Source organism: Mirounga angustirostris, unplaced genomic scaffold (genome assembly GCF_029215605.1).
Source record: "Mirounga angustirostris isolate CCGP_5_RB_7025 unplaced genomic scaffold, mMirAng1.0.hap1 SCAF_15, whole genome shotgun sequence".
Lineage (NCBI taxonomy): Eukaryota > Metazoa > Chordata > Mammalia > Carnivora > Phocidae > Mirounga > Mirounga angustirostris.
Genome location: NW_026991723.1, coordinates 948,916 through 968,289, shown reverse-complemented (window position 1 = coordinate 968,289; position 19,374 = coordinate 948,916). Strand labels below are relative to the sequence as shown.

At 60.2% G+C, this 19,374-nt stretch overlaps 1 protein-coding gene across 1 annotated transcript in view; it reads right to left on the bottom strand.

The window, feature by feature from the left end:
* Positions 1-18,488, bottom strand: part of WNK2 (WNK lysine deficient protein kinase 2) — a 128,199-nt gene extending 109,711 nt beyond the window's left edge. Inside the window, exon 1 of the mRNA XM_064579853.1 lies at positions 17,455-18,488. Coding sequence (XP_064435923.1) covers positions 17,455-18,096 — 642 coding nt within the window. The 5' untranslated portion in view covers positions 18,097-18,488. The remainder of the gene's footprint in view (positions 1-17,454) is intronic.
* Positions 18,489-19,374: the final 886 nt, after the last annotated feature.

Genomic DNA, 19,374 nt, shown 5'->3' with positions numbered 1-19,374 from the left:
GAGAGAGGCTGGTCAGTGGTGAGGAGGGAGGTACCAGCAGAGTGCCAGCAGCCCTGGCCCTCAGGCGGGGCACTGGAAAGCTGGTCTGCAATCCAGACTTCGGGGAGGGTGTGCGGAAGGCAGCACAGAGACCGGCCACGAACGTGAGCGCTTGTCTCACCTGAACACAACAAGTCCCGCAGACAGCGCTGACTCCTAGCACTAGCCGCTGACTCCCTCCAGGACGTGTGTGGCCCTGTGAGGGCAGACAGAGGAGTGTGCACCACCCCCTGCAAGAGCCAGGCCTGGGGCAGGGGCCTAGACGCTCCAAGGCTGAGCCCTCCCAGAGCCCCCCGGGCTGCAGGCAGGGGACGGACACCACAGCCCAGAGGTTCTGCCCGTGGAGCTCAGGCCCCGGCGCCAGGCTCTCTCCAGAGGCTTCCCTGCCCTGCAATAGCTGCCTGGCCCCAGGCCCTTCTTCACTACCGGGGGCCACTGTCCCCAGGAGGGATGAGCCAGGAGGCTGCCTGCAGGGGCGGGTTCCCAGGGAGGGGCTGCCCCCTGCCCCCACGGCTCCTGGCACCTCACACCCAGCGGTCAGGCCTTGCCCTGAACCATTTGCATATCACCCCTCAATGTCCCCTCATACCCACTGACCAGGCCAGGTGGTACGACACCCCGTGTGCTCTGGTGAACCACGCCCCTCCTCTCCCACACACACGCCACATACCTGGGCCCTGAGAGGCACTCCCGCAGGCTCCAGCCCTGCTCGCAGTGAGCCTCGCGCACAGCCCCCTGCGGTCCTCCCAGGGTGGCCTTCCCGGGCCCTGGGTGCACGCTGTCCCTTGGCCCAAACAGCACACTGACTCTCTTCAATTCTGGGGCCAGAAGCAAGAAGGAAGCCTCCCGGCCAAGTCCAGGAGATACACACAGGGCCACTTCCTTCCGGGGCGCCTCGGAGGATCCATCCCTTGTCTGCGCTCTAGAGGCCACCACGTCCTCCTGTCGGAAGGACCCAGGGGGTGACACCGGGCCCACCCAGATAAGCCAGGACCGTCCCCCATCTCAGGGTCCTCAAGGCAACCACATCCACAGGTTGGGGCATGGGCCGCGTCCGCCTGCCAGGCTGGTACCCTGCTGTGGCTTTAGGTCAGGAGGCTCCTCACAGAGCCTCCCATGGGGTCAGACTGCCAGCCCCATCTCCGCAGCCCCAGGCACGGGGGCTCCAGCCTGCCCTCCCCACAGCTCACGGCGGGGGCTCTGAGCGGCCAACAGGAACCCTCGCCAAAGGCGCTCCAGGGCGGTGGAGGGCATCTCCAGCAACATAGGCTTCGTGGGCCTCGGAGTCCCCAAAACCCCAAGGATAAGCTGCCTCCCTGGGCTGCGGCCAGGGCTCCACGAGAGAAGGGAAGCAGGTCAGCAAGGGGCTCCTGTGAGCTCTCAGGATACTGCCCCTGTGGTTATTACAACCATTAATAATTACACTCACAGACCAAGGTCTTTGAAAACCCTCGTGATTCAACCTCCACCGGACTACACCCATCGCAGCCCCACCCACAGGACTTTCCTTCCCCTGGAGAGAAAACGGAGCAGAAACCCTGCTGAAAGGCCGTCAGCTGCCGAACACCTGCCTGAAGTTCCGGCGGTTCCTGCCCTGCCCAAGGAGACAGACTCTCCCGCCCGGCGGGGCTGTGGCCCGGCTGCCAGGACCCCGGCGTCTGCTCCCCTTCGGCAGGCCTGCCGCAACTTGGAAGCACCCACAGGGCAGACGGGCCTCTTCCCTGGCACGCCCACCCAGGACGACACACGCGTGCACCCAGGCCGGCAAGGGGTGTGTTCCCTGCACACCCAGCAGGCAGAGAGGCCAGGATCCGGAGGGCCACGGGGGCAGGCGTTCGACGTGTCTGTGGCTGCCCGGCCGAGCCCACCGGGGCCCTACGGTGCCGGCCACGTGCTGACCCTCCACTGGGCGGGCTGTCGGCGCCCGTGCCAAGCCCTAGGCCCCCCGCCTTCTCCGAGCCTCTCCCCAGAGCCTGTGGCCAAGAGTCTGTCCCACGTTGCATCTGGAGGGCGAGACCCCTCTGTGACCTCTGGGCAGGCTGGCAGCCGCGAGGAGGCCCGGCCGGTTCCAGGTAGAAGGCTGGCTCCACCTTGCCAAAGGGCCCCTGCTCCGCTCCCAGACACAAAGGGCCTGCCTCAAGACGCACGCACAAGCCGCTCCAGGAAGCAGCCCGCAGGGCCAGAACGTTCCAGTGTCCCCGTCTCAGTCCCCCTGGGAACAGAGCAGGCCTTTGTTTGCTCTCTTCACCGTCATCAAATATTTACAGGGACTCACAGGGCTACTTCAGGCAGGCCAGCCGGGAGCCAGCACCGCGCTTCCTGGGACACGCGGAGGCACCGGTGAGCAGGCCGGGTGGCCAGGTGTGGCTTCCTGCAGGGCAGCCGCCCATGTCCCCAGGCCAGAGCGTGCCCACTGGGGCCCGGGGCCTTGCTGGCTGGACGAGAGCCCAGGGCCGGCAAGGGCCGGACGGCTCTCCACACCCGGACCTCCGGGGAGGCCGAGAGGTATGCGTCCATCCTGGGCGGGCACGCAGGTGCCTCCTGCTGCCAAGGACGAGGGAGAGAGCAGCTGGGCGCCCGTGTCCACGCCAGCCTGCCTCTCAGCTGTAACAGACCAAACGGAGCTGCCCCAGTGTTAGCAGCAGGAACACAGACCCAAGACAGAGAGCGCCAGGCACGGTGGGAAAGGGACCAGGGGGGTGGCTGGTACAGCGGGGCCGAGTGCCGAAGGGTATCGTGACGAGACCACGTGATCCACGTGTGAGAAAGTCTCGGGTGGCACGCGATGCCTGGGACAGAAAGCGAGCGTACGGCCCGAGCCCGGGACGCAGGTCTGTACCTGGTGGGGCCCAGACGCACTGACCTGCCCCCACGTTCCAGCAACGTCACCTCCAAAAGAGTGGAGCAAAGAGCACTCCTCAGTCACTCCGTGTGTACCGAGTTCCAGCTGTCCCCGTTCTTTTTGAAGACTTTCACTATTTTCATCTGCTTTTCCTTCATTTTGTCTCTAGCAGATTCCCCTCAACTCCTGCGCTGTCCCTGAAGTGCCCACTGAGTTCGTACACCTTCTGACCTTCCCTCAATCTGTGCAGACCTGGCCCGTGGCCGCACAGACCGCCACCCGGCCGGCGTGAGACGGCCCCAGCCCAGGCCGCTGGGGGGACAGCAGGGGCAGACAAGCTCCCTGGGCCCGCACTCACGCGAGGACACGCCGTACGTGGGGTAGGCGGTCCACCGGCACTCACAGGCCAGGAGTCTAACCCACAGACGGTCGGGGCCACCGAGGCCAGAGGAGCAGGGCCGGGGAGCCCCGTCCCACGCCCCCCTGCACCCCTCCCCAGGGTCTTCACCCCTTCCAACTGCAAATCACTCACAGTAGCACACCTTTGCTAACGGGGGCCACAGTGTCCTCCATCGCCCTGTGATAAAACCACCATCCTGGCCACCCTCGCCCTCCCCACGTGACCGCTGCAGGGTCAGGTCTGCTCGGCACCCACACGGGACCATGGTCTGGCCCCCACACCTGGGCTCTGAGTCCCCACCCAGACCCCAAACTTCCAGTTCGGGAGTGGCTGAGAAGAAAAGGAACAGTGTGGCTTGGATGCTCCCAAGGAAACGTCTGGGAGCCTGACAGAGGGCAGTCGGCCACCCGCAAGGGCAGCTCTTTCCCCCAAGGGCCCCCAAGGGTCCACGCGGCAAGGCACCCTACATCACGTCAGAGAGCAAACATCCCACAGCAAATGCTGGTGCGGCCCCCACGCGGGTCACGGGCCCCGTGTGCCGCCAGGGCCTGGGGGGTGGGGAGCAGCCTGCGTCCCCAGGACCCAAGAACATGCAGACTTCTAGACCATTCTGTCAGGTCCCCCACCAGGAGCGTGGGACAGCCGCTGCCCTGGGGAGGATTGGGGGGCGGGGGTGTCCTCCTCCAAGGGCCTCTCCGCAGCGCCAGGGGCCCCTCACGCTGTGAGAAACAATGACCCCATGGTCCCCGAAAGTGGGTCGCTGGCATCGTGCAGAAAGGCTTCAGGACAACAGAGTTCTCCCTAAATCCAAGAACACAGGGCCCCCGTTGCCCCCCAGGAGACGCCCACTGGCCGCACCCCTGCTCCGTCCCTGCCCTCACTCCTCTCCCCCTCGAGTTTGCAATGCTCCTTCCAAGGCAGCCGAGTTCTCTCTTGCTCCAAACCCGTCCAGACAGGTGTCTGTGGCTCCGAGCCGGCCAGCCTGACAAGGTGACTGCCCAGTCGGAAGACACAGCACGGTGGCCACCTTCCTTCTGGGGGCCCCAACAACAGCCCCGCTGAGGAGCCGCACCCCTCAGGGCACAGGAGAAGGGCCCCCGCGACGCATCAGGCCCCCACCAGAGGCCAGCGCCCAGCTGCGGGCTGGGCTGGGGCTGAGGCCCCCCGAACTCGCCCCTGGGGACGGGGAGGCTGCTGGGCCCGCGCACACTTGCGGGGGGCTCTCGCCAAAGCTGGGGCAGGTAGGGACCGCGGGCTGTGGGTGGTGATTCACCATCCCTGCACGTGTTAGCTCAGACGCCACAATCATGACTTTGCAAAAATACCAAAGAACATAAAAAAGAGGCAAGTAGGGCGGAGACCCAAGTGAACGCTGCCACGACGGAGAAGGAGGTCTGGGCGGGGTTTCAGCATCTGTCACATCGCCATCTTTTCAGGAACATCCCTAGAGACGCCCCCTACCCGGGCGGTGGCCTCCTCCTCCGTCCTCACAGCCCCCGCCCCCTGGAGGGGCCCAGTGCTGGCACGGGGAGGGGACGGGTGAACACGGCCCACCGGGGCTCGGGAGCTTCAACAATCCAGCCCAAACAGGGGGCTGGCCCACATGGGCGCCCAAACCGGGAAGGTGGGAGGCCTGCAGCCCTGAGCCCCACAACAACCACACCCACAGCCCAGCTTCGTGGCAGAAGCCCCAGCGGCCTGGTTCAGGTCCCACTCTGCTGCTGACCACCCCCGGGAAGGGGACCAGCATGAGCTTTCCAGAAATCTGGATGGTTCCAGACAGAGCATCCCTCAACCCCGAGGCCACGGGTCAGAGGTCGTGGGGGCAGCAGAGTGGCCCCTCGCAGAGACCCCAGTCTGCGTGCCCACAGGGTGCCAGCCCGACCGGTGTCTGTGATCTGCACCCCCGCCACCACGGGGCACCCGCAGAGACGCAGCCTGAGTGTGGCCGCGTGGAAGCCTGGCGGCCCAGGACACGGTCTCTGTGGGAGAAAAAGGCAGTGCCATTAAGATTCAAAAACAACGATAAAAAACAGTGGAGCGATTGTTCTAGATGAAATCGGCCATGACACACAGATGCAGCTCATGACTCCTGACTGGACCCTGGATCCAAACGAGAAAACGGTCAGCTCCACTGGGGGCACAGCCCGCGTCAGGCGCGTGGCTGGTGGCATCCAAGTCAGGTGGGAGTGTGACATGGAGCTTTGGGTTAGTAGGCAGGCGAGTGGCCCTCCAGGCGCGGGGGACACGGGCCAGGGGACACGCACGAGGAGCTACAGGACAAGCGCACGCGTCAAGTTGTTAACGCCTGGCAGTCCAACTTTCCTAAGTTTCTCAAGATAAAGTTTGTGGGGAAATGGAAGCGGAGTCGCTGGCAGAAGGAAGGAACTCTGATGAGGGGAGAGAGGAGGGTGGGGCTGCCCCTGCAGGAGGGGATGGGGACGGTCGCCACGCAGACGCTGGGGGCAGGGCGGCAGGGGGTGCCCAGAAGCAGTGGGCGTGGGGGCTGCTTTGTTGGCGGGACAGGCCTGGGTGAAGGGCCTCATCACACACAGGCGCCAACAGGGCCTCAGAGACGTGAGGTAACCGGGACAGACGGGCAGGCGCCCTCACGCAGCCTGACCCCCTCCCTGCCAGCAAAACCCACTGTACCCAGCCCCAGGAACAGACTGAAATCCATCCATGGCCGCAAGCCTTCCCCAGATGCCCCTGCGGGGGGCCAGACCTTACCATCCATTCTAACCCGAGAGACCAAAGTCACTTACTGGTAAACAGTTTCCCTCGTGAATTAAAACACGGACACCTATCTACCCACTTGCTTCCTGCCTTCAAATGTGGCTGTGATGCCTGAAACTATGGCAGCCTTTTTGCAGCCATGAGGCAATGGGCCTGTGGACAAATCCAACCCACCTGAGGACAGTAGGGAAGAAAAACAGGAAAACACCACTGTCCCTGCCAACACTGCTCAGCCACCAGGGCCCTTGGCTGGCCACCCCTCAGTCTCACATCCTGGGAATGATGAAAAGTCTGCATTCCTTAGCCACACTCGGTTCACAGCTCAGAATTTTCCCAGCTCATGTGCTCCTGAGCAAGAGCCAGAAAAGCAGGGAACCCGGGGAAGAGTGGACACTGGAGGGGGACGGGTCCCTCCCCACAGCGTCCGGCCTGAGACGGCCCCACTGAGGAATGAGGCGGAAGCCCCCATCGTATCTGCCTCAGAGCCAAGACATGCCACGGGGGCATACACCTCCCAAGCAATATTTGGCTGCCACGGCGCTCCCCAGAGCCCGTCCCAGTCCCATGAAGCAATGGGAAAAGAAAAGGCAAGGGGGCAGGGCCTCCGACAGCCCCTTGAGAGCTTCGCAACACAGCAGGCATTTTTTTTTTTTTTTTTTTTTAAGATTTTATTTATTTATTTGCGAGAGAGAGAATGAGAGACAGAGAGCATGAGAGGGAGGAGGGTCAGCGGAAGAAGCAGACTCCCTGCCGAGCAGGGAGCCCGATGTGGGACTCGATCCCGGGACTCCAGGATCATGACCTGAGCCGAAGGCAGTTGCTTAACCAACTGAGCCACCCAGGCGCCCCCACAGCAGGCATTTTAAAGGCTCTGAGAAGTACCGCAACAGCAATGCCTGCCTGACCCAGCACTCCTCAAGCCAAGTGTCGAGTGACACTCCCTCTGCACAGCAAACCTCTATACACATACGTGAGATGACGATGCAGGGAAGAGAAGCCTGGGCCACGCCACCAGCCACGGCCCCACTGTGCGAGCTACCCACCCCTCACCCCATGCCGAGCCTCCTCACCTGTAAAAGCAGAGTCCCCAAATCTCTCATGGTGGTTCTGAAGACCCAGTGAGCTCACGGGTGGTCTCGGAGTCCAAGAAAGTCCTCCACACCCCCGTCCTGCCTGTGGCCAGCTGACGGCCATGCACAGACCTCCCTGAGGAGGAGGCCCCCAGCCAAGGCAGCCTGCATAAACCATCAGGACTCAGGGGCACCGAGCCTCGCCCGGCGCCCCCTCGACCACACTGGCTCCTTGGCCCACCCGTGTGTCTGGGCAGGGCTCATACCATGACATCTTTATTTCTGGGGCCTCCTGAACACTTTGGGGAATACGCCCAGCTCAGGGGGAGGCAGGCATGAAAGGGACCACCTGTCTGGACCCTCCCGGCACCAACACCCCTGGGACAGACCCTCAGGGAGCCAGAGCCGGTCCCCTGTGGCCTGCAACACTCAGTCCAGCCCCGGCTTCTCCCCACCCTGCCAGCACTGAGAACTTTCTAGAACAGCAAAGACGGCAACAAACCCCAACCATAGCCTCCCCTTGAAAACTAACAGCGTTAAAAGACCCTTCAGAAACAAAAAGATTTTAAAACCTGTCACACCCTGATGGGGCACCTGGGTGGCTCAGTCGGTTAGGCGTCCGACTCCTGATTTCGGCTCAGGTCTTGCCCTCGGGGTCGTGAGATGGAGCCCCTGTCAGGTTCCATGCTCAGCGGGGCGTCTGCTGAGGTTTCTTTCTCTCCCTCCCTCTGCCTTTCCCCTACACGCACACCCTCTCCCTCTCTAAAACTAAATCTTAAGAAAACGAATGAATGAATGAAACACACACACACACACAAACGCGGACACCCTGTGATTGCAGCTGCGGCTGCAGGACACCGTGCGTGTGCGGGCGGCTCGACGGAATGAGGAATGTCTGCAAACTTCTTTAGACGGCCGTCACCGTTGCTTTTTCAATTTAACAATTTTGAGAGAGGTTCCAGGGCTATGCAAAGGTTTGGCAGAAAGCGCAGAATTCGCACGTACTCCCTGCCAAGCCCCCACGGCCTCCCTCCGTCGACCGGGCGCGCTGGGTACACGGACGACAACGGACGTGTGCACATGGGTTCATTATCACCACCCGGAGCCTACGGTGTGCATCAGGTTCACCCCCGGTGCTGGAAGTTCTGCGGTTCGAACACGTGTTTGAGGACACTCGTCACAGCACCACTCAGAGTCGTTTCACTGCCTAGAATTGCTCTGAGCTCCCCGCCCACCCGCAGCCACCACTGACCCCTTTCCCGGCCACAGCTGCGCCTTCTCCTGAACTCCTGCAGCTGGACTCACACAGGACTTCTCCAACTGGCTTCTCTGGCTTAATAATGTGCATCTAGGTAGGATTCACTTCTGTCTTCTCATGACTTAGTAGCGCATTTCTTTTTAGTGCTGAGTAATGTTTCCTCGTCTGGATGGACCACAGTTTATTTGTCCACCACCCACTGAAGGACGCCTTGGATGCTTCCAAGTTTTGGCGATTATGAATAAAGCTGCTGTAAACATCCACGTGCCGGATTTTGTGTAGAGTAAAGTTTTTAGCTCATTTGGGTCAACACCTAGGGTTTGCTTGGTGGATCCAATGGTAACAGTGTGTTTAGTTTTGTTGTTAAGATTTTATTTATTTATTTGAGAGCGCGTGAGAGAGCACGAGCAGGGGGCGGGGCCGACGGAGAGGGAGAAGCAGACTCTCAGCTGAGCAGGGAGCCCGATGCAGGGCTCAATCCCAGGACCCCGAGATCATGACCTGAGCCAACAGCAGACGCTTCACCGACCCAGCCACGCAGGTGCTTCGAGTGTGTTTGGTCTCGTACGAAGCCGCAGCGTGGGTCTGCGTTCCCTGCAGCCATGACTGGGCTCTTGCCACTCCGAGTCCTCGCCAGCAGTTGGTCTTGTCAGTGCCCTGGATTTTGGCCGTTGTCGTAGGCGTGCAGTGGAATCTTGTTATAATTTGCATTTCCCTGATGACGCGGGATGTGGAGCATCTTCTCATGCGCTTATCTGCCACCCGTATGTCTTCTCTGGTGAGGTGTCTATTAAGAAAGGTCTTTGGCCCATTTTTTAATCAGGTTGTTCATTCTCTTATTGTTGAGTTTTAGGAATTCCTTGTATATCATAGTAAACTTTTTTTTTAATAGATCATGCCCTTGGTTTATACCTAAAATATCATTACCAAGAGTATCACCCTGACACCAAACAAGACAAAGACCTCACAATAAAAGAGAACTACACACCAATATCCCTGATGAACATAGAGGCAAAAATCCTCCACAAAATACCAGCAAACTGAATCCAACAGTACATTTAAAAAACATTCACCACAATCAAGTGGGATTTATTCCTGGGATGCAAGGGTGGTTCAGCATTCACAAATCAATCAACACGATACATCACATCAATAAGAGGAAGAACAAGAACAATACGATCATTTCAACAGATGCAGAAAGAGCATTTGAGAAAGTACAGCACCCATTCATGATAAAAGCTCTCAACAAAGTAGGTTTAGAGAGAACATACCTCAGCTAAATATACGTGTGTATATAAACCCACAGCTAACATATTCAATGGGGAAAAACTGAGAGCTCTTCCCCCTAACGTCGGGAACAAGACAAGGATGTTTCCTCTCATCAGTACTGTTCATCACAGTACTGGAAGTCCTAGCCACAGCAATCAGACAAGAAAAAGAAATAAAAGGCATCCAAACTGGTAAGGAAGAAATAAAAATTTCACTATTTGTAGATGACATGATATTCTATATAGAATCCCTAAAGACTCCACCAAAAAAACTACTAGAACTGATAAATGAAATCAGTAAAGTCACAGGATACAAAATTAATATACAGAAATTTGTTGCATTTCTATACACTAATAATGAAACAGCAGAAAGAAAAATTAAGAAAATCCCATTTACAATTGCACCAAAAATAATAAGATACCTAGGGATAAACCTAACCAAGGAGGTGAAAGACCTGTACTCTGAAAACTATAAAACACTGATGAAGGAAACTGAAGAGGACACAAAGAAATGGAAAGACATTCCATACTCATGGATTAGAAGAACAAATACTCTTCAAATGTCTTATACTCCTCAAAGCAACCTACACATTTAATGCAATCCTTATCAAAATATCAACAGTTGGGATGCCTGGGTGGCTCAGTTGGTTGAGTGTCCGACTCTTGATCTCAGCTCAGGTCTTGATCTCAGGGTTGTGAGTTCAAGCCCCGCACTGGGCTCCATGCTGGGTGTGGAGCCTACTTAAAAAAAAAAAAAAAATACCAACAACATTTTTCACAGAAATAGAACAAACAATCCTAAAATTTATATGGAACTACAAAAGACCCCGCATAGCCAAAGCACTTTTGAAAAAGAAAAGCAAAGCTGGACGCATCACAATTCCACACTTCAAGTTATATTACAAAACTATAGTGATCAAAACAGTATGGTGCTGGCACAGAAAGAGACACAAAGATCAAGAGAACAGAACAGAGAACACAAAAATGAACCCACAATTATATGGTCAATTAATCTACTAGAAAGGAGGCAAGAAGATGCAATGGGGAAAAAAAAACAGTCTCTTCACCAAATGGCACTGAGAAAACTAGACAGCTACATGCAAAAGAATTAAACTGGATCACTTTCTTTCATCATACACAAAAATAAATTCAAAATGGATTAAAGACCTAAATGTGAGACCCAAAGCCATAAAAATCCTAGAAGGGAGCACAGACAGCAATGTCTCTGACATTGGCCACAGCAACATTTTTCTAGATACGTCTCCTGAGGCAAGAGAAACAAAAGCAAAAATGAACTTTTGGGACTTCATCAAGATAAAAAGCTTCTACGCAGTCAAGGAAACAATCAACAAAACTAAAAGTCAGCCTATGGAAATGGGAGAAGATATTTGACAATGATACATCCAATAAAGGGTTAGTATCCAAACTATATAAGAAACTTACCAAATTCAACCCAAAGAATAATCCAGTCAAGAAACAGGCAGAAGACACGAATAGACATTTTTCCAAAGAAGACATCCTGATGGCCAACAAACACGTGAAAAGATGCTCAACATCACTCATCGTCAGGGAAATACAAATCAAAACTACAATGAGATATCCCCTCACACCTGTCAGGATGGTTAAAATTAACAACACTGGGAACAGCAGGTGTAGGTAGGGATGTGGAGAAAGGGAAACCCTCTTGCACTGTTGGTGGGAATGCAAACAGTCACCTTGGAAAACAGTATGGAGGTTCCTCAAAAAGTTGAAAATAGAGCTACCCTATGATCCAGCAATTGCACTACTGTGTATTTACCCAAAGAATACAAAATACTAATTCAAAGGGATACATGCACCCCGATGTTTATAAGCAACATTATTTACAATAGCCAAATTATGAAACAGCCCAAATGTCCATCAACTGATGAATGGATAAAGAAGATGTGGTGTGTATATACAATGGAATATTACTCAGCAATCCAAAAGAATGACATCTTGCTATTTGCAGTGACATGGATGGAGCTAGAGAGTATTATGCTAAGCGAAATACCATAAGAGTTCACTCATATGTGGAATTTAAGAAACAAAACAAGTGAGCAAAGGGGGAAAAAAGAGAGACAAACCAAGAAATGGACCCTTAACTACAGAGAACACAAAGCTGGTACCACGCGGGGGGGGGGGGGGGCGCGAGGGATGGGGGAAACAGGTGATGGGGATGAAGGAGGGCACTTGTCGTGATGAGCACCAGGTGTTGTACGGAAATGTTAAATCACTATATTGTACACCTGAAACTAATATAACAGTCTTTACTGGAACTTAGATAAAATAAGGTAAAATAACATAAACCATCGCCAAGTGCATGGCCACCTAGATTTTCTCTGATACCTTCTAGGAGTTTTGAAGTTTCGCACTTTGCATTTAGGTCTATGGTCCATTTTGAGTTAATTTTTGTGAAAAGAGGTCTCTGTGTGGATTCACTCGTGTGTGTGGACGTCCAGTGATTCCAACACCATTTGTGAAGACACTGTCTCTGCCCCTCTGAGTTGCCTCTCCTCCTTCATCAAAGGCCGGTAACTCCATTATGTGGGTCTGTTTCCAGGCTCTCTGCTCTGTTGCACTGAACTATTTATCTATTCTCTCGCCAATACACTGTCTTCGTCTTTCTTTTATTCTTTTCCAAAAAAACTTAACATGTGTTTGAAGAAACCTGACATAAATTAGAGGCAGTGATCAAGTAGTCCGGAAAATCTTAGAATGCAACCCTCCCGGGAACAGAACCGGATTTGAAAACTATTTGAAGTGAGAAAACCTGCAGCCAACCCTCAGGTTCCAACCTCAGATGGGCTGCGCTTCTGTTCTGAACCATCCTCCCGGGGGCCTGTCCGCCCAAAATACAGCCCCTCGCAGGTCTGTAGCAGAGGCTGATCCTAACCTGTTTCTTAAGAGACTCCAGCTGCTGTGCTCACACCTCCTCTTACTGGCCGCTCAGATGATGAGGCGGCGGCAGCCAGGTGCTGGGGCAGAGCACAGGGCCCTGCCCGCCTGCCTGCACCTGGGGGGCCCTGCACCAGCCTGGGACCAACTCCTGCCTGCAGGCAGGCCTCCATGCTCCCTGAGGGCCAGCTGGCTCTCCACTTCAACCTCTGCTTTGTACACTTACGTGCTGGGGGCGGGGGGGGGGGGCTTCACTCTGCTCTGTGCTCAATGCCAAACACTTCTCAAGAGTCCCTACGACCCCATGATGGTCAGGCAGCACCAGCCCCACTGCACAAACAGGTAAACCAAGGCTCACAAAGGCAGGTGTCCTCCCCAAGATCTCCCCACCGGGAAGCTGTGGGCCTGGGGTGCAAACGCAGCAGGGGCCCTGCTCTGGGGTGTTTGTGCGCACAGGGCAGGGTGCCCCGTCTGGCTGCAAGGCTCCTGAATGCCCCTTCCCAGCGTCTCCCCAGGGAGACGCCAGTTTCCACCTCCTCACTCAGCCCAGCGGATGGCAAAGGAGACCCAGGCGCGCGGCCCAAACCTCTGCAGACTGGGTCAAGTTCTGCTCCCTCAAAGAGGTGACTTGAAACTCCATGTTGTCACCCTGGGCATCATCCAGCTTCAGCCTACAGCTGGCCCAAGCAAAGGCCCCAAGAGAGGCCTATGGCCACGCACAAAGCCACAAGTCCGAGCCATCTGGAAGGTAAGTGGCAGGCACAGGGCCAGCCCCGCCAGCCCGGGACCGCAGGATGGCCTCTCGCCACGCTCACGCCCTCGCCGCCCGCAGGCTTCTAGAAAACACCCCTCCTCCATGAAAACCTGGCTCTCCCACCACGCTGTGGTCTGCCCTGCTCTCTGTGGTACCCCAGCCTGGAACCAGGGCACCGTTCAGCAAATGCCGCTGCACCGACAACAGGGGACCAGGCATCTGGAACCTTCTGGAACATTCCCCACCCACTTAGCAGTTTTTCTTCTCTCCACCATCATGTTCTAGCTAGCAGCCCACCTGCAAAGCTCATACACCTGAGTAAGCCTAAGCCACAACCGGGAAATGACACTGGGGCGGGGGGTGGAGACCATCAGCCCGCCACACTAGGAAGTCTGGGGTCCTTGTCGTGGGGCCCACGTTACTTGGCAGTCAGGCCCGAGCCAGGCTCAGCCCACTGCCCCAGATGCCAGGACCTCTGAGGATGCCCCAAAAGGCACACACTGAGCAGCGGAAACACCTGCTTCTAACAGGAAACAAGCCACGGCATCCAGGGCGCCCCCAACGGTGACCCCCAGCTCCGGGTGCTCATCTATCACCGCCGACCACACGGACCTCACCAACACCCCGTTGCTGCAAAGGCAGGGAGGGGGAGAAGGCCCGTCTACACAGGTCTCTCAGGCAAGCAAACCGGAACCGTGAGGTGCCCGGCACGAGAAACATGGCTCAAGAAAGCAAGCTCTAAGCATCCGACGCCAGCAGGCAAGGCCAGTCCCCTCCGTGTGTCTGCAGCCCCGGGTCAGGCTGCTCGCGGCCACTCTGACAGCAGACCAGGCCCCCGAGGGGACCGCCCAAGCCCGCGTGTGAAGCCGCCCAGCGCCACGCGACGTGTCCGTGGCCACAGGGGTCCCCTCTAGGCAGAGGACAGCGAGGGCCACAGGGGTCCCCACTAGGCCGAGGACAGCGAGGGCCACAGGGGCCCCCACTAGGCCGAGGACAGCGAGGGCCACAGGGGCCCCCACTAGGCCGAGGACAGCGAGGGCCACAGGGGCCCCCACTAGGCCGAGGACAGCGAGGGCCACAGGGGTCCCCACTAGGCTGAGGACAGTGAGGGCCCCGGTGCGCCACGCACACCACCCGCAACGAGCCTCCCAGGGCGCAGGGCCCGGCCCGCCCCTCGGGAGCCCAGTCACCTCTGGGCAATGCAGAGCAGCAGGCCCACTCCATGACAGCACCTGCAGGGTCTGCGAGCCCGTCTTTAGGACTCACCCAGCCCCACAAGAGCCCTGCGAGTGCTCTGAGCAGAGGCTCAAGGAGCAACACCCCCATGCGGCAAAACGACCCCCACCCTGCACATGGGCCTAAACACCAGCACCGAAAACACAGTCCCAGCCCCCCCCCCCCCGCCCCAGGAGGCAGTGCCCAATCCGGCAAGAGCAGCTCCCAAACCCTTCTGCGGGGAGGCCCCATCTTCCCTGAAGGCAGGGGGCCATGGACAGGAGGGGGCAGCATCCCCGGAGGGCGCTGAAAACCAAGACTGTGTCCAGGATCCTGAGGAAGACTCAGAAGGAGCAGGTGACCCAGGAAAGGCCGGCAGCCCGCCTCCGACACGGCTTCCAGATGCCAGCCAGGTCTCCTGGGGACCCACACCGGCTCGGAGGGGGCAGTAGGCCAGAAGGTGCTCTCAGACACCCCGGACAGTGTCGGCGGTCAAGATCCGCCCCTACATGGGCCCAGAGTCTACAAAGGACTGGCACTAGCCAAGGACAGCCCGGGGACAAGGGAAACGTGCGCCGGAGCTCTGGGGCGTGCACTCCCCCTGCTATCAGAGCTCGTTCTGCTGCCTGGACAAAAGTTCATTCAAAAGAAGACAGACAGGGAAGTGATACTTTAAAATGGCTTCCCTAGAAAATGAGCGTGAGCTTTGGCCACCTAGAAAATTCGGGAGGTGATGTGTCTTGCTGCAAAGCCCTTCCAACACAGATTTATGGAAGGAAATCGGACGTTACAGGAATCTTTCATCCTGCAAGCCAGACTATTCGGTCTAGAGATGCAGCCTTGGAAACCCCTCGGGCAGGGCACCCTGGGAGAAGAGTGGGTGAGTCCTCCTCCGTCTGGCAGAGGCCAGCAGGTGCAGATGCCCCCCAGCATCCTGAGGGCAGGAGGAGGAAACAGACTTTTGGGGCGTTCCAAAGCTGCCAGCCAAGGCACTCCTGGGGGCTGAGGAAGGGGGGGTCAGAGGGTGGGAAGAATCCTGCAAAGCTCCCCATGCTGAAGGCAACACTCCCAGTGACCTCCACTGGGATCCCTGACACCCAGCCATCCTGGGGGCCGACAGAGGATGGACATCTCCACACTGTGCAGGAGGAAACCCCTTCCCCAGGCTCAGAGCCAACAAGCCATACCTGTTGCCCTCTCTCGGTGCACAGGGGTCCCAGAGACCCAACCCTCACCTCCTCCACTAAGGACGGCCTCACCGGGCTGGACGCCTCCTCCCATGATGCTACACTCCCCCCTTACCCTCCCACTCTCTGTGTCCTCGATGGTGACCTTGGGGGTCCTCAACAAGTAACAGGGTAAATAACAGCCTCCTTGTTGGTGAGGAGGCAGCATGCCGCTCCAGATCCCAGCTCAGAACAGCCCAGCAGAGGCAGCTGACCCCAGATGCTGCCCATGGACCTGGAGGAAACGTCAGATGCCCAGTCACTCAGAGAGGTACAAGGACGGTTTCCTGCCAACGGGGGCTCCCAGTACCTCCTGTTCAAGAACGGCCACCAGACGGATGGCGAGCCTTCTCCAACCTTCCTACTACCACCCAGAGTCCAGGCATAAAAGACCCCTGGATGGCAGCCAGGCTCCAGGCCCGTGCTCTGCTCAGGCCGCCTCAGAAGCAGGGCCGCCTGCCTTGCCTTACAGGGTATGGGAACCAGAAACCCTTCCGAGGGTCACGTGCGCCTGCAATGCCTCGTCGCTGCTGAGGCCTACCTCAGATACCACTGCCGCTCCCCGGCTCCTGCCCACTGCCCTGCACCAGCAGGTGCCCACAGCACCACGCAGGGCGACGCAGGGCCACTTGGCGAGAGGGAGAAGGCGGGAAGGGAAGGCGCAGGGCCACGCTCTAAACCTGGGCTCCTCTGCTCCTCCCCGGTCCTCCCTGACCCACACAGCAGCGCCATCACTGGCCAGGGCCCCCAGACCACAAACCACCGAAGCCACCCCTCCACGGGGCCCAGAATCATCCACAGCCATGAGGAAGGAGCGCTCAGTCCCTCCTGAAGGCCTCCACAGGACGCCACCAGCCCTGCCAAGAAAACTCCACATTGCCCCTGCAAAACCGAGGGACTGCAGGAAGGGCTGGCATCTGGAGCTCTTTGCCTCTGGAGAAAGGCCAAGGACAGGTCGACACCCACCAGATCGGGGAGCTCGCACACACGCAAGCCACACTGCAGGGGCCCCAGAGCCAGAGCAACCAAATCCCGTTTCGGAGCCAAAGAGGCAGGCGGCCTGCAGTGTGGCGGGCTGCCCTGCTAACTTCGCAGGGTGCTGGCGTAGGTTTACAGCCGGGCAGCCAGCTCCCGTACAGGACGGCCCCGTGCCTGACAGCTGACCCCCCCCGAGGGAGGGCCCCGTGAACACCCGCTCTGACAGGCACGGTCCTGGCTTCCAAGGCTGGCCCAGGCAGCTCGGGTTACCGTTTACACAATCTTACAGGGCTGGGGCCTGACGCAGCCAACGTGAGGGCACATTATGAAAAACGCACGTCCGGGGCCTTCGCGTTACGAAAGAAAACCCTACCCGCATTTTGTTCGACTTGGTTTCAAGACCGCTCGCACACCCGTTTTGTGGAGCAGGGGGCCCTGCAGGAACCAAGAGGCCCCTGACGCACCCGGCCTGGCAGCCCCCTCGCACAGACCTCGGCTCAGAAGCAGCCCCTCAAGCATGCCCAGCTGGGGCACCTACGCCTTTAGACCCCGGAGCGCCTGGAACACGGGGCGCCCCACTGCGGCTTCCCGTACAGACCACCTGGGGGTACAGGCAGACGGACGCGCCCTCCAAGTGCCCGCTGCTCCGCGGGACCCGCAGCTGGGAGGCCGGCCCTCGACCGCACACGCGGCGCGCACGCACAGGATGACGCGCGCGGCTGCCCACCCCCGCCTGCGGCCAGCGCCCTCACCTGCAGCTCGCACCAGGCCACCTCCACCCAGGTCTCCGTGTCCAGCCCCTTGTAGACCGTCTTGAACGAGCCGCGGCCCAGTTCGATGTCGAACTTGAGGAAGCGGCCGTCCAGGGAGGTGGCCACGGCCTTGAGGTCGTCCTCGTCGTCGTCCTCCTCCTCGGGCTCGTCCCGGCGTGTGCGCCCAGGCTCCGGCCTCGCCTCGGCCGCCGCCGCCGCCGCCGCCTCGCGGGGGCCTCCGGCGGACGCGGGCGCGGGGGCCGGGCCGGGCTCCCGCGCGCCCGCGGGCTGGGGGCCGGGGTCGGCGGGGGCGCCGGGCGGCGCGGCGGCCGCGGCAGCTGCAGGGGCGGCGGGGCGGCCGCGGGCGCGCTCGGCGATGAGGCGGCGCGTCTTGCAGAGCAGCAGCGCCCGGCGCTGCAGCGGCTGCGGGGGCTGCGCGCTCGGCGCCTCGGCCGCCTCCGGGCCCGGCGGCTCCTCCTGGTCCGACTCCACCACGCTGCGCCGCAGGAAGCGCTGGGGCCCGGGCCGCGCCGCCCGCGCCCGCGGCGCCGCCGGGGGCTCCGCCATGCCCGCGGGCCCCGCGCCGCGCCCGGCCTCCGTCAGCGCGCGGGGCCCGTCCCGGCGGCCGCCACAGCCGTCCATCTCTGCGGGCAAGGACAGCGGCCCGCGTGAGCGCCGGCCCGCGCACCTGCCCCGCCGCGCAGGACACAGCCGCCCGGGCCCGCGCCCTGCCCGCCCCCGCCGCGGAGGGGCCTGCAAGCCGGCCCTGCAGGCCCGGGCCGGGAGGGGCGGGGGGGGGGGGAGACGTCTGTGGGGCTGCCCCTGCCCCCCCGGGGGGCGGGCTGCGGCGGGGGCGGGGAGGGGCCCTCGCGTCCGGCCTGGCGCCGGGAAGGGGTCCCCGGGGCGGGCTCGCAGGGGGGACCGGGAGGGCGGAGAGAGGGAGGTACCGGCCGGGCGGCGCTCCACAAAGGACGCGGCCCGGGGCGCAGCAGGGGCGCGCGGCGCGCACACAAAGGCGGCGGGCGGGGGCCCGGCACTCACAGGGCGAGCGGGCGCCGTCCATGCCCGCGGCCCGGCGGCCGGGGCGGCGGAGGCGGGCGAGGCCGCGCGCCGGGGGCCGGGGGCCGGGTCGCTCCCGGGGCCGGGTCGCCGCGCTGCTCCCTCGGCCGGCCCGCTGCGGGCCGCGCTCCCGCGTGCTGCTCCGGCTGCGTGCGGCTGCGCTCGGGCAGCGGCTCCGACCGGCGCGCGGGGAGGGCGGGGCCTCGGCTGCCCGCCCCCGGCTGGCGCGGCGGGGCGGGGCCTGGCACGCCCACCTGGCCGCGGGCGCGCGCGGCCACCTGCGGGCCTGCTCGCAGCTGCGGGTCCCCGCCTCGGCCACGCGCGCCCGCGGCCAGACGGCGCTCCCGGCCCCCAGGCTCGGGAAGGACCCGCGCGCTGCTGTCCGCGGAGGGGCCCGCGTGCCCCCCGGAGGAGGCACAGGCTCACCTCCTCACCTGTCCCAGCAGGCGCGCTAGACCTCGCAGCCTGTGCCGGGGCAGAATGGGCGGGCTAGGAAGCAAGGGCCCAGGGCCGGTGGTCCCCCCAACCCTCAGGAGGCCGCCGGAGACCCCAGCCCCAGGGCCAAACCTGGGGGGGGTGGAGTGTCCTTTCCCCTGTCATTTCAACAGGATCCGTCGGGACCTCACCGCCAGGAGGGGGAGTACTGTGATCCTCATGCCCACTCTGCCGTTGAGCAAACGGAGGCCCTGAGATAGAAGTTATCTGCCCTAAATCCCGGAGCCTCTCTGACAGAGGCTGCCCTGGGATGCCAGTGGGTAGGGGCCTGCAGAGGCTTCCAAGAGCCCCTGGGCCCACAGTGTTCTTCGTCCCCCGCCCCTGTTAGATGCCACCTCCCCCTGGGAGCCTTGACCTCATCCCCCT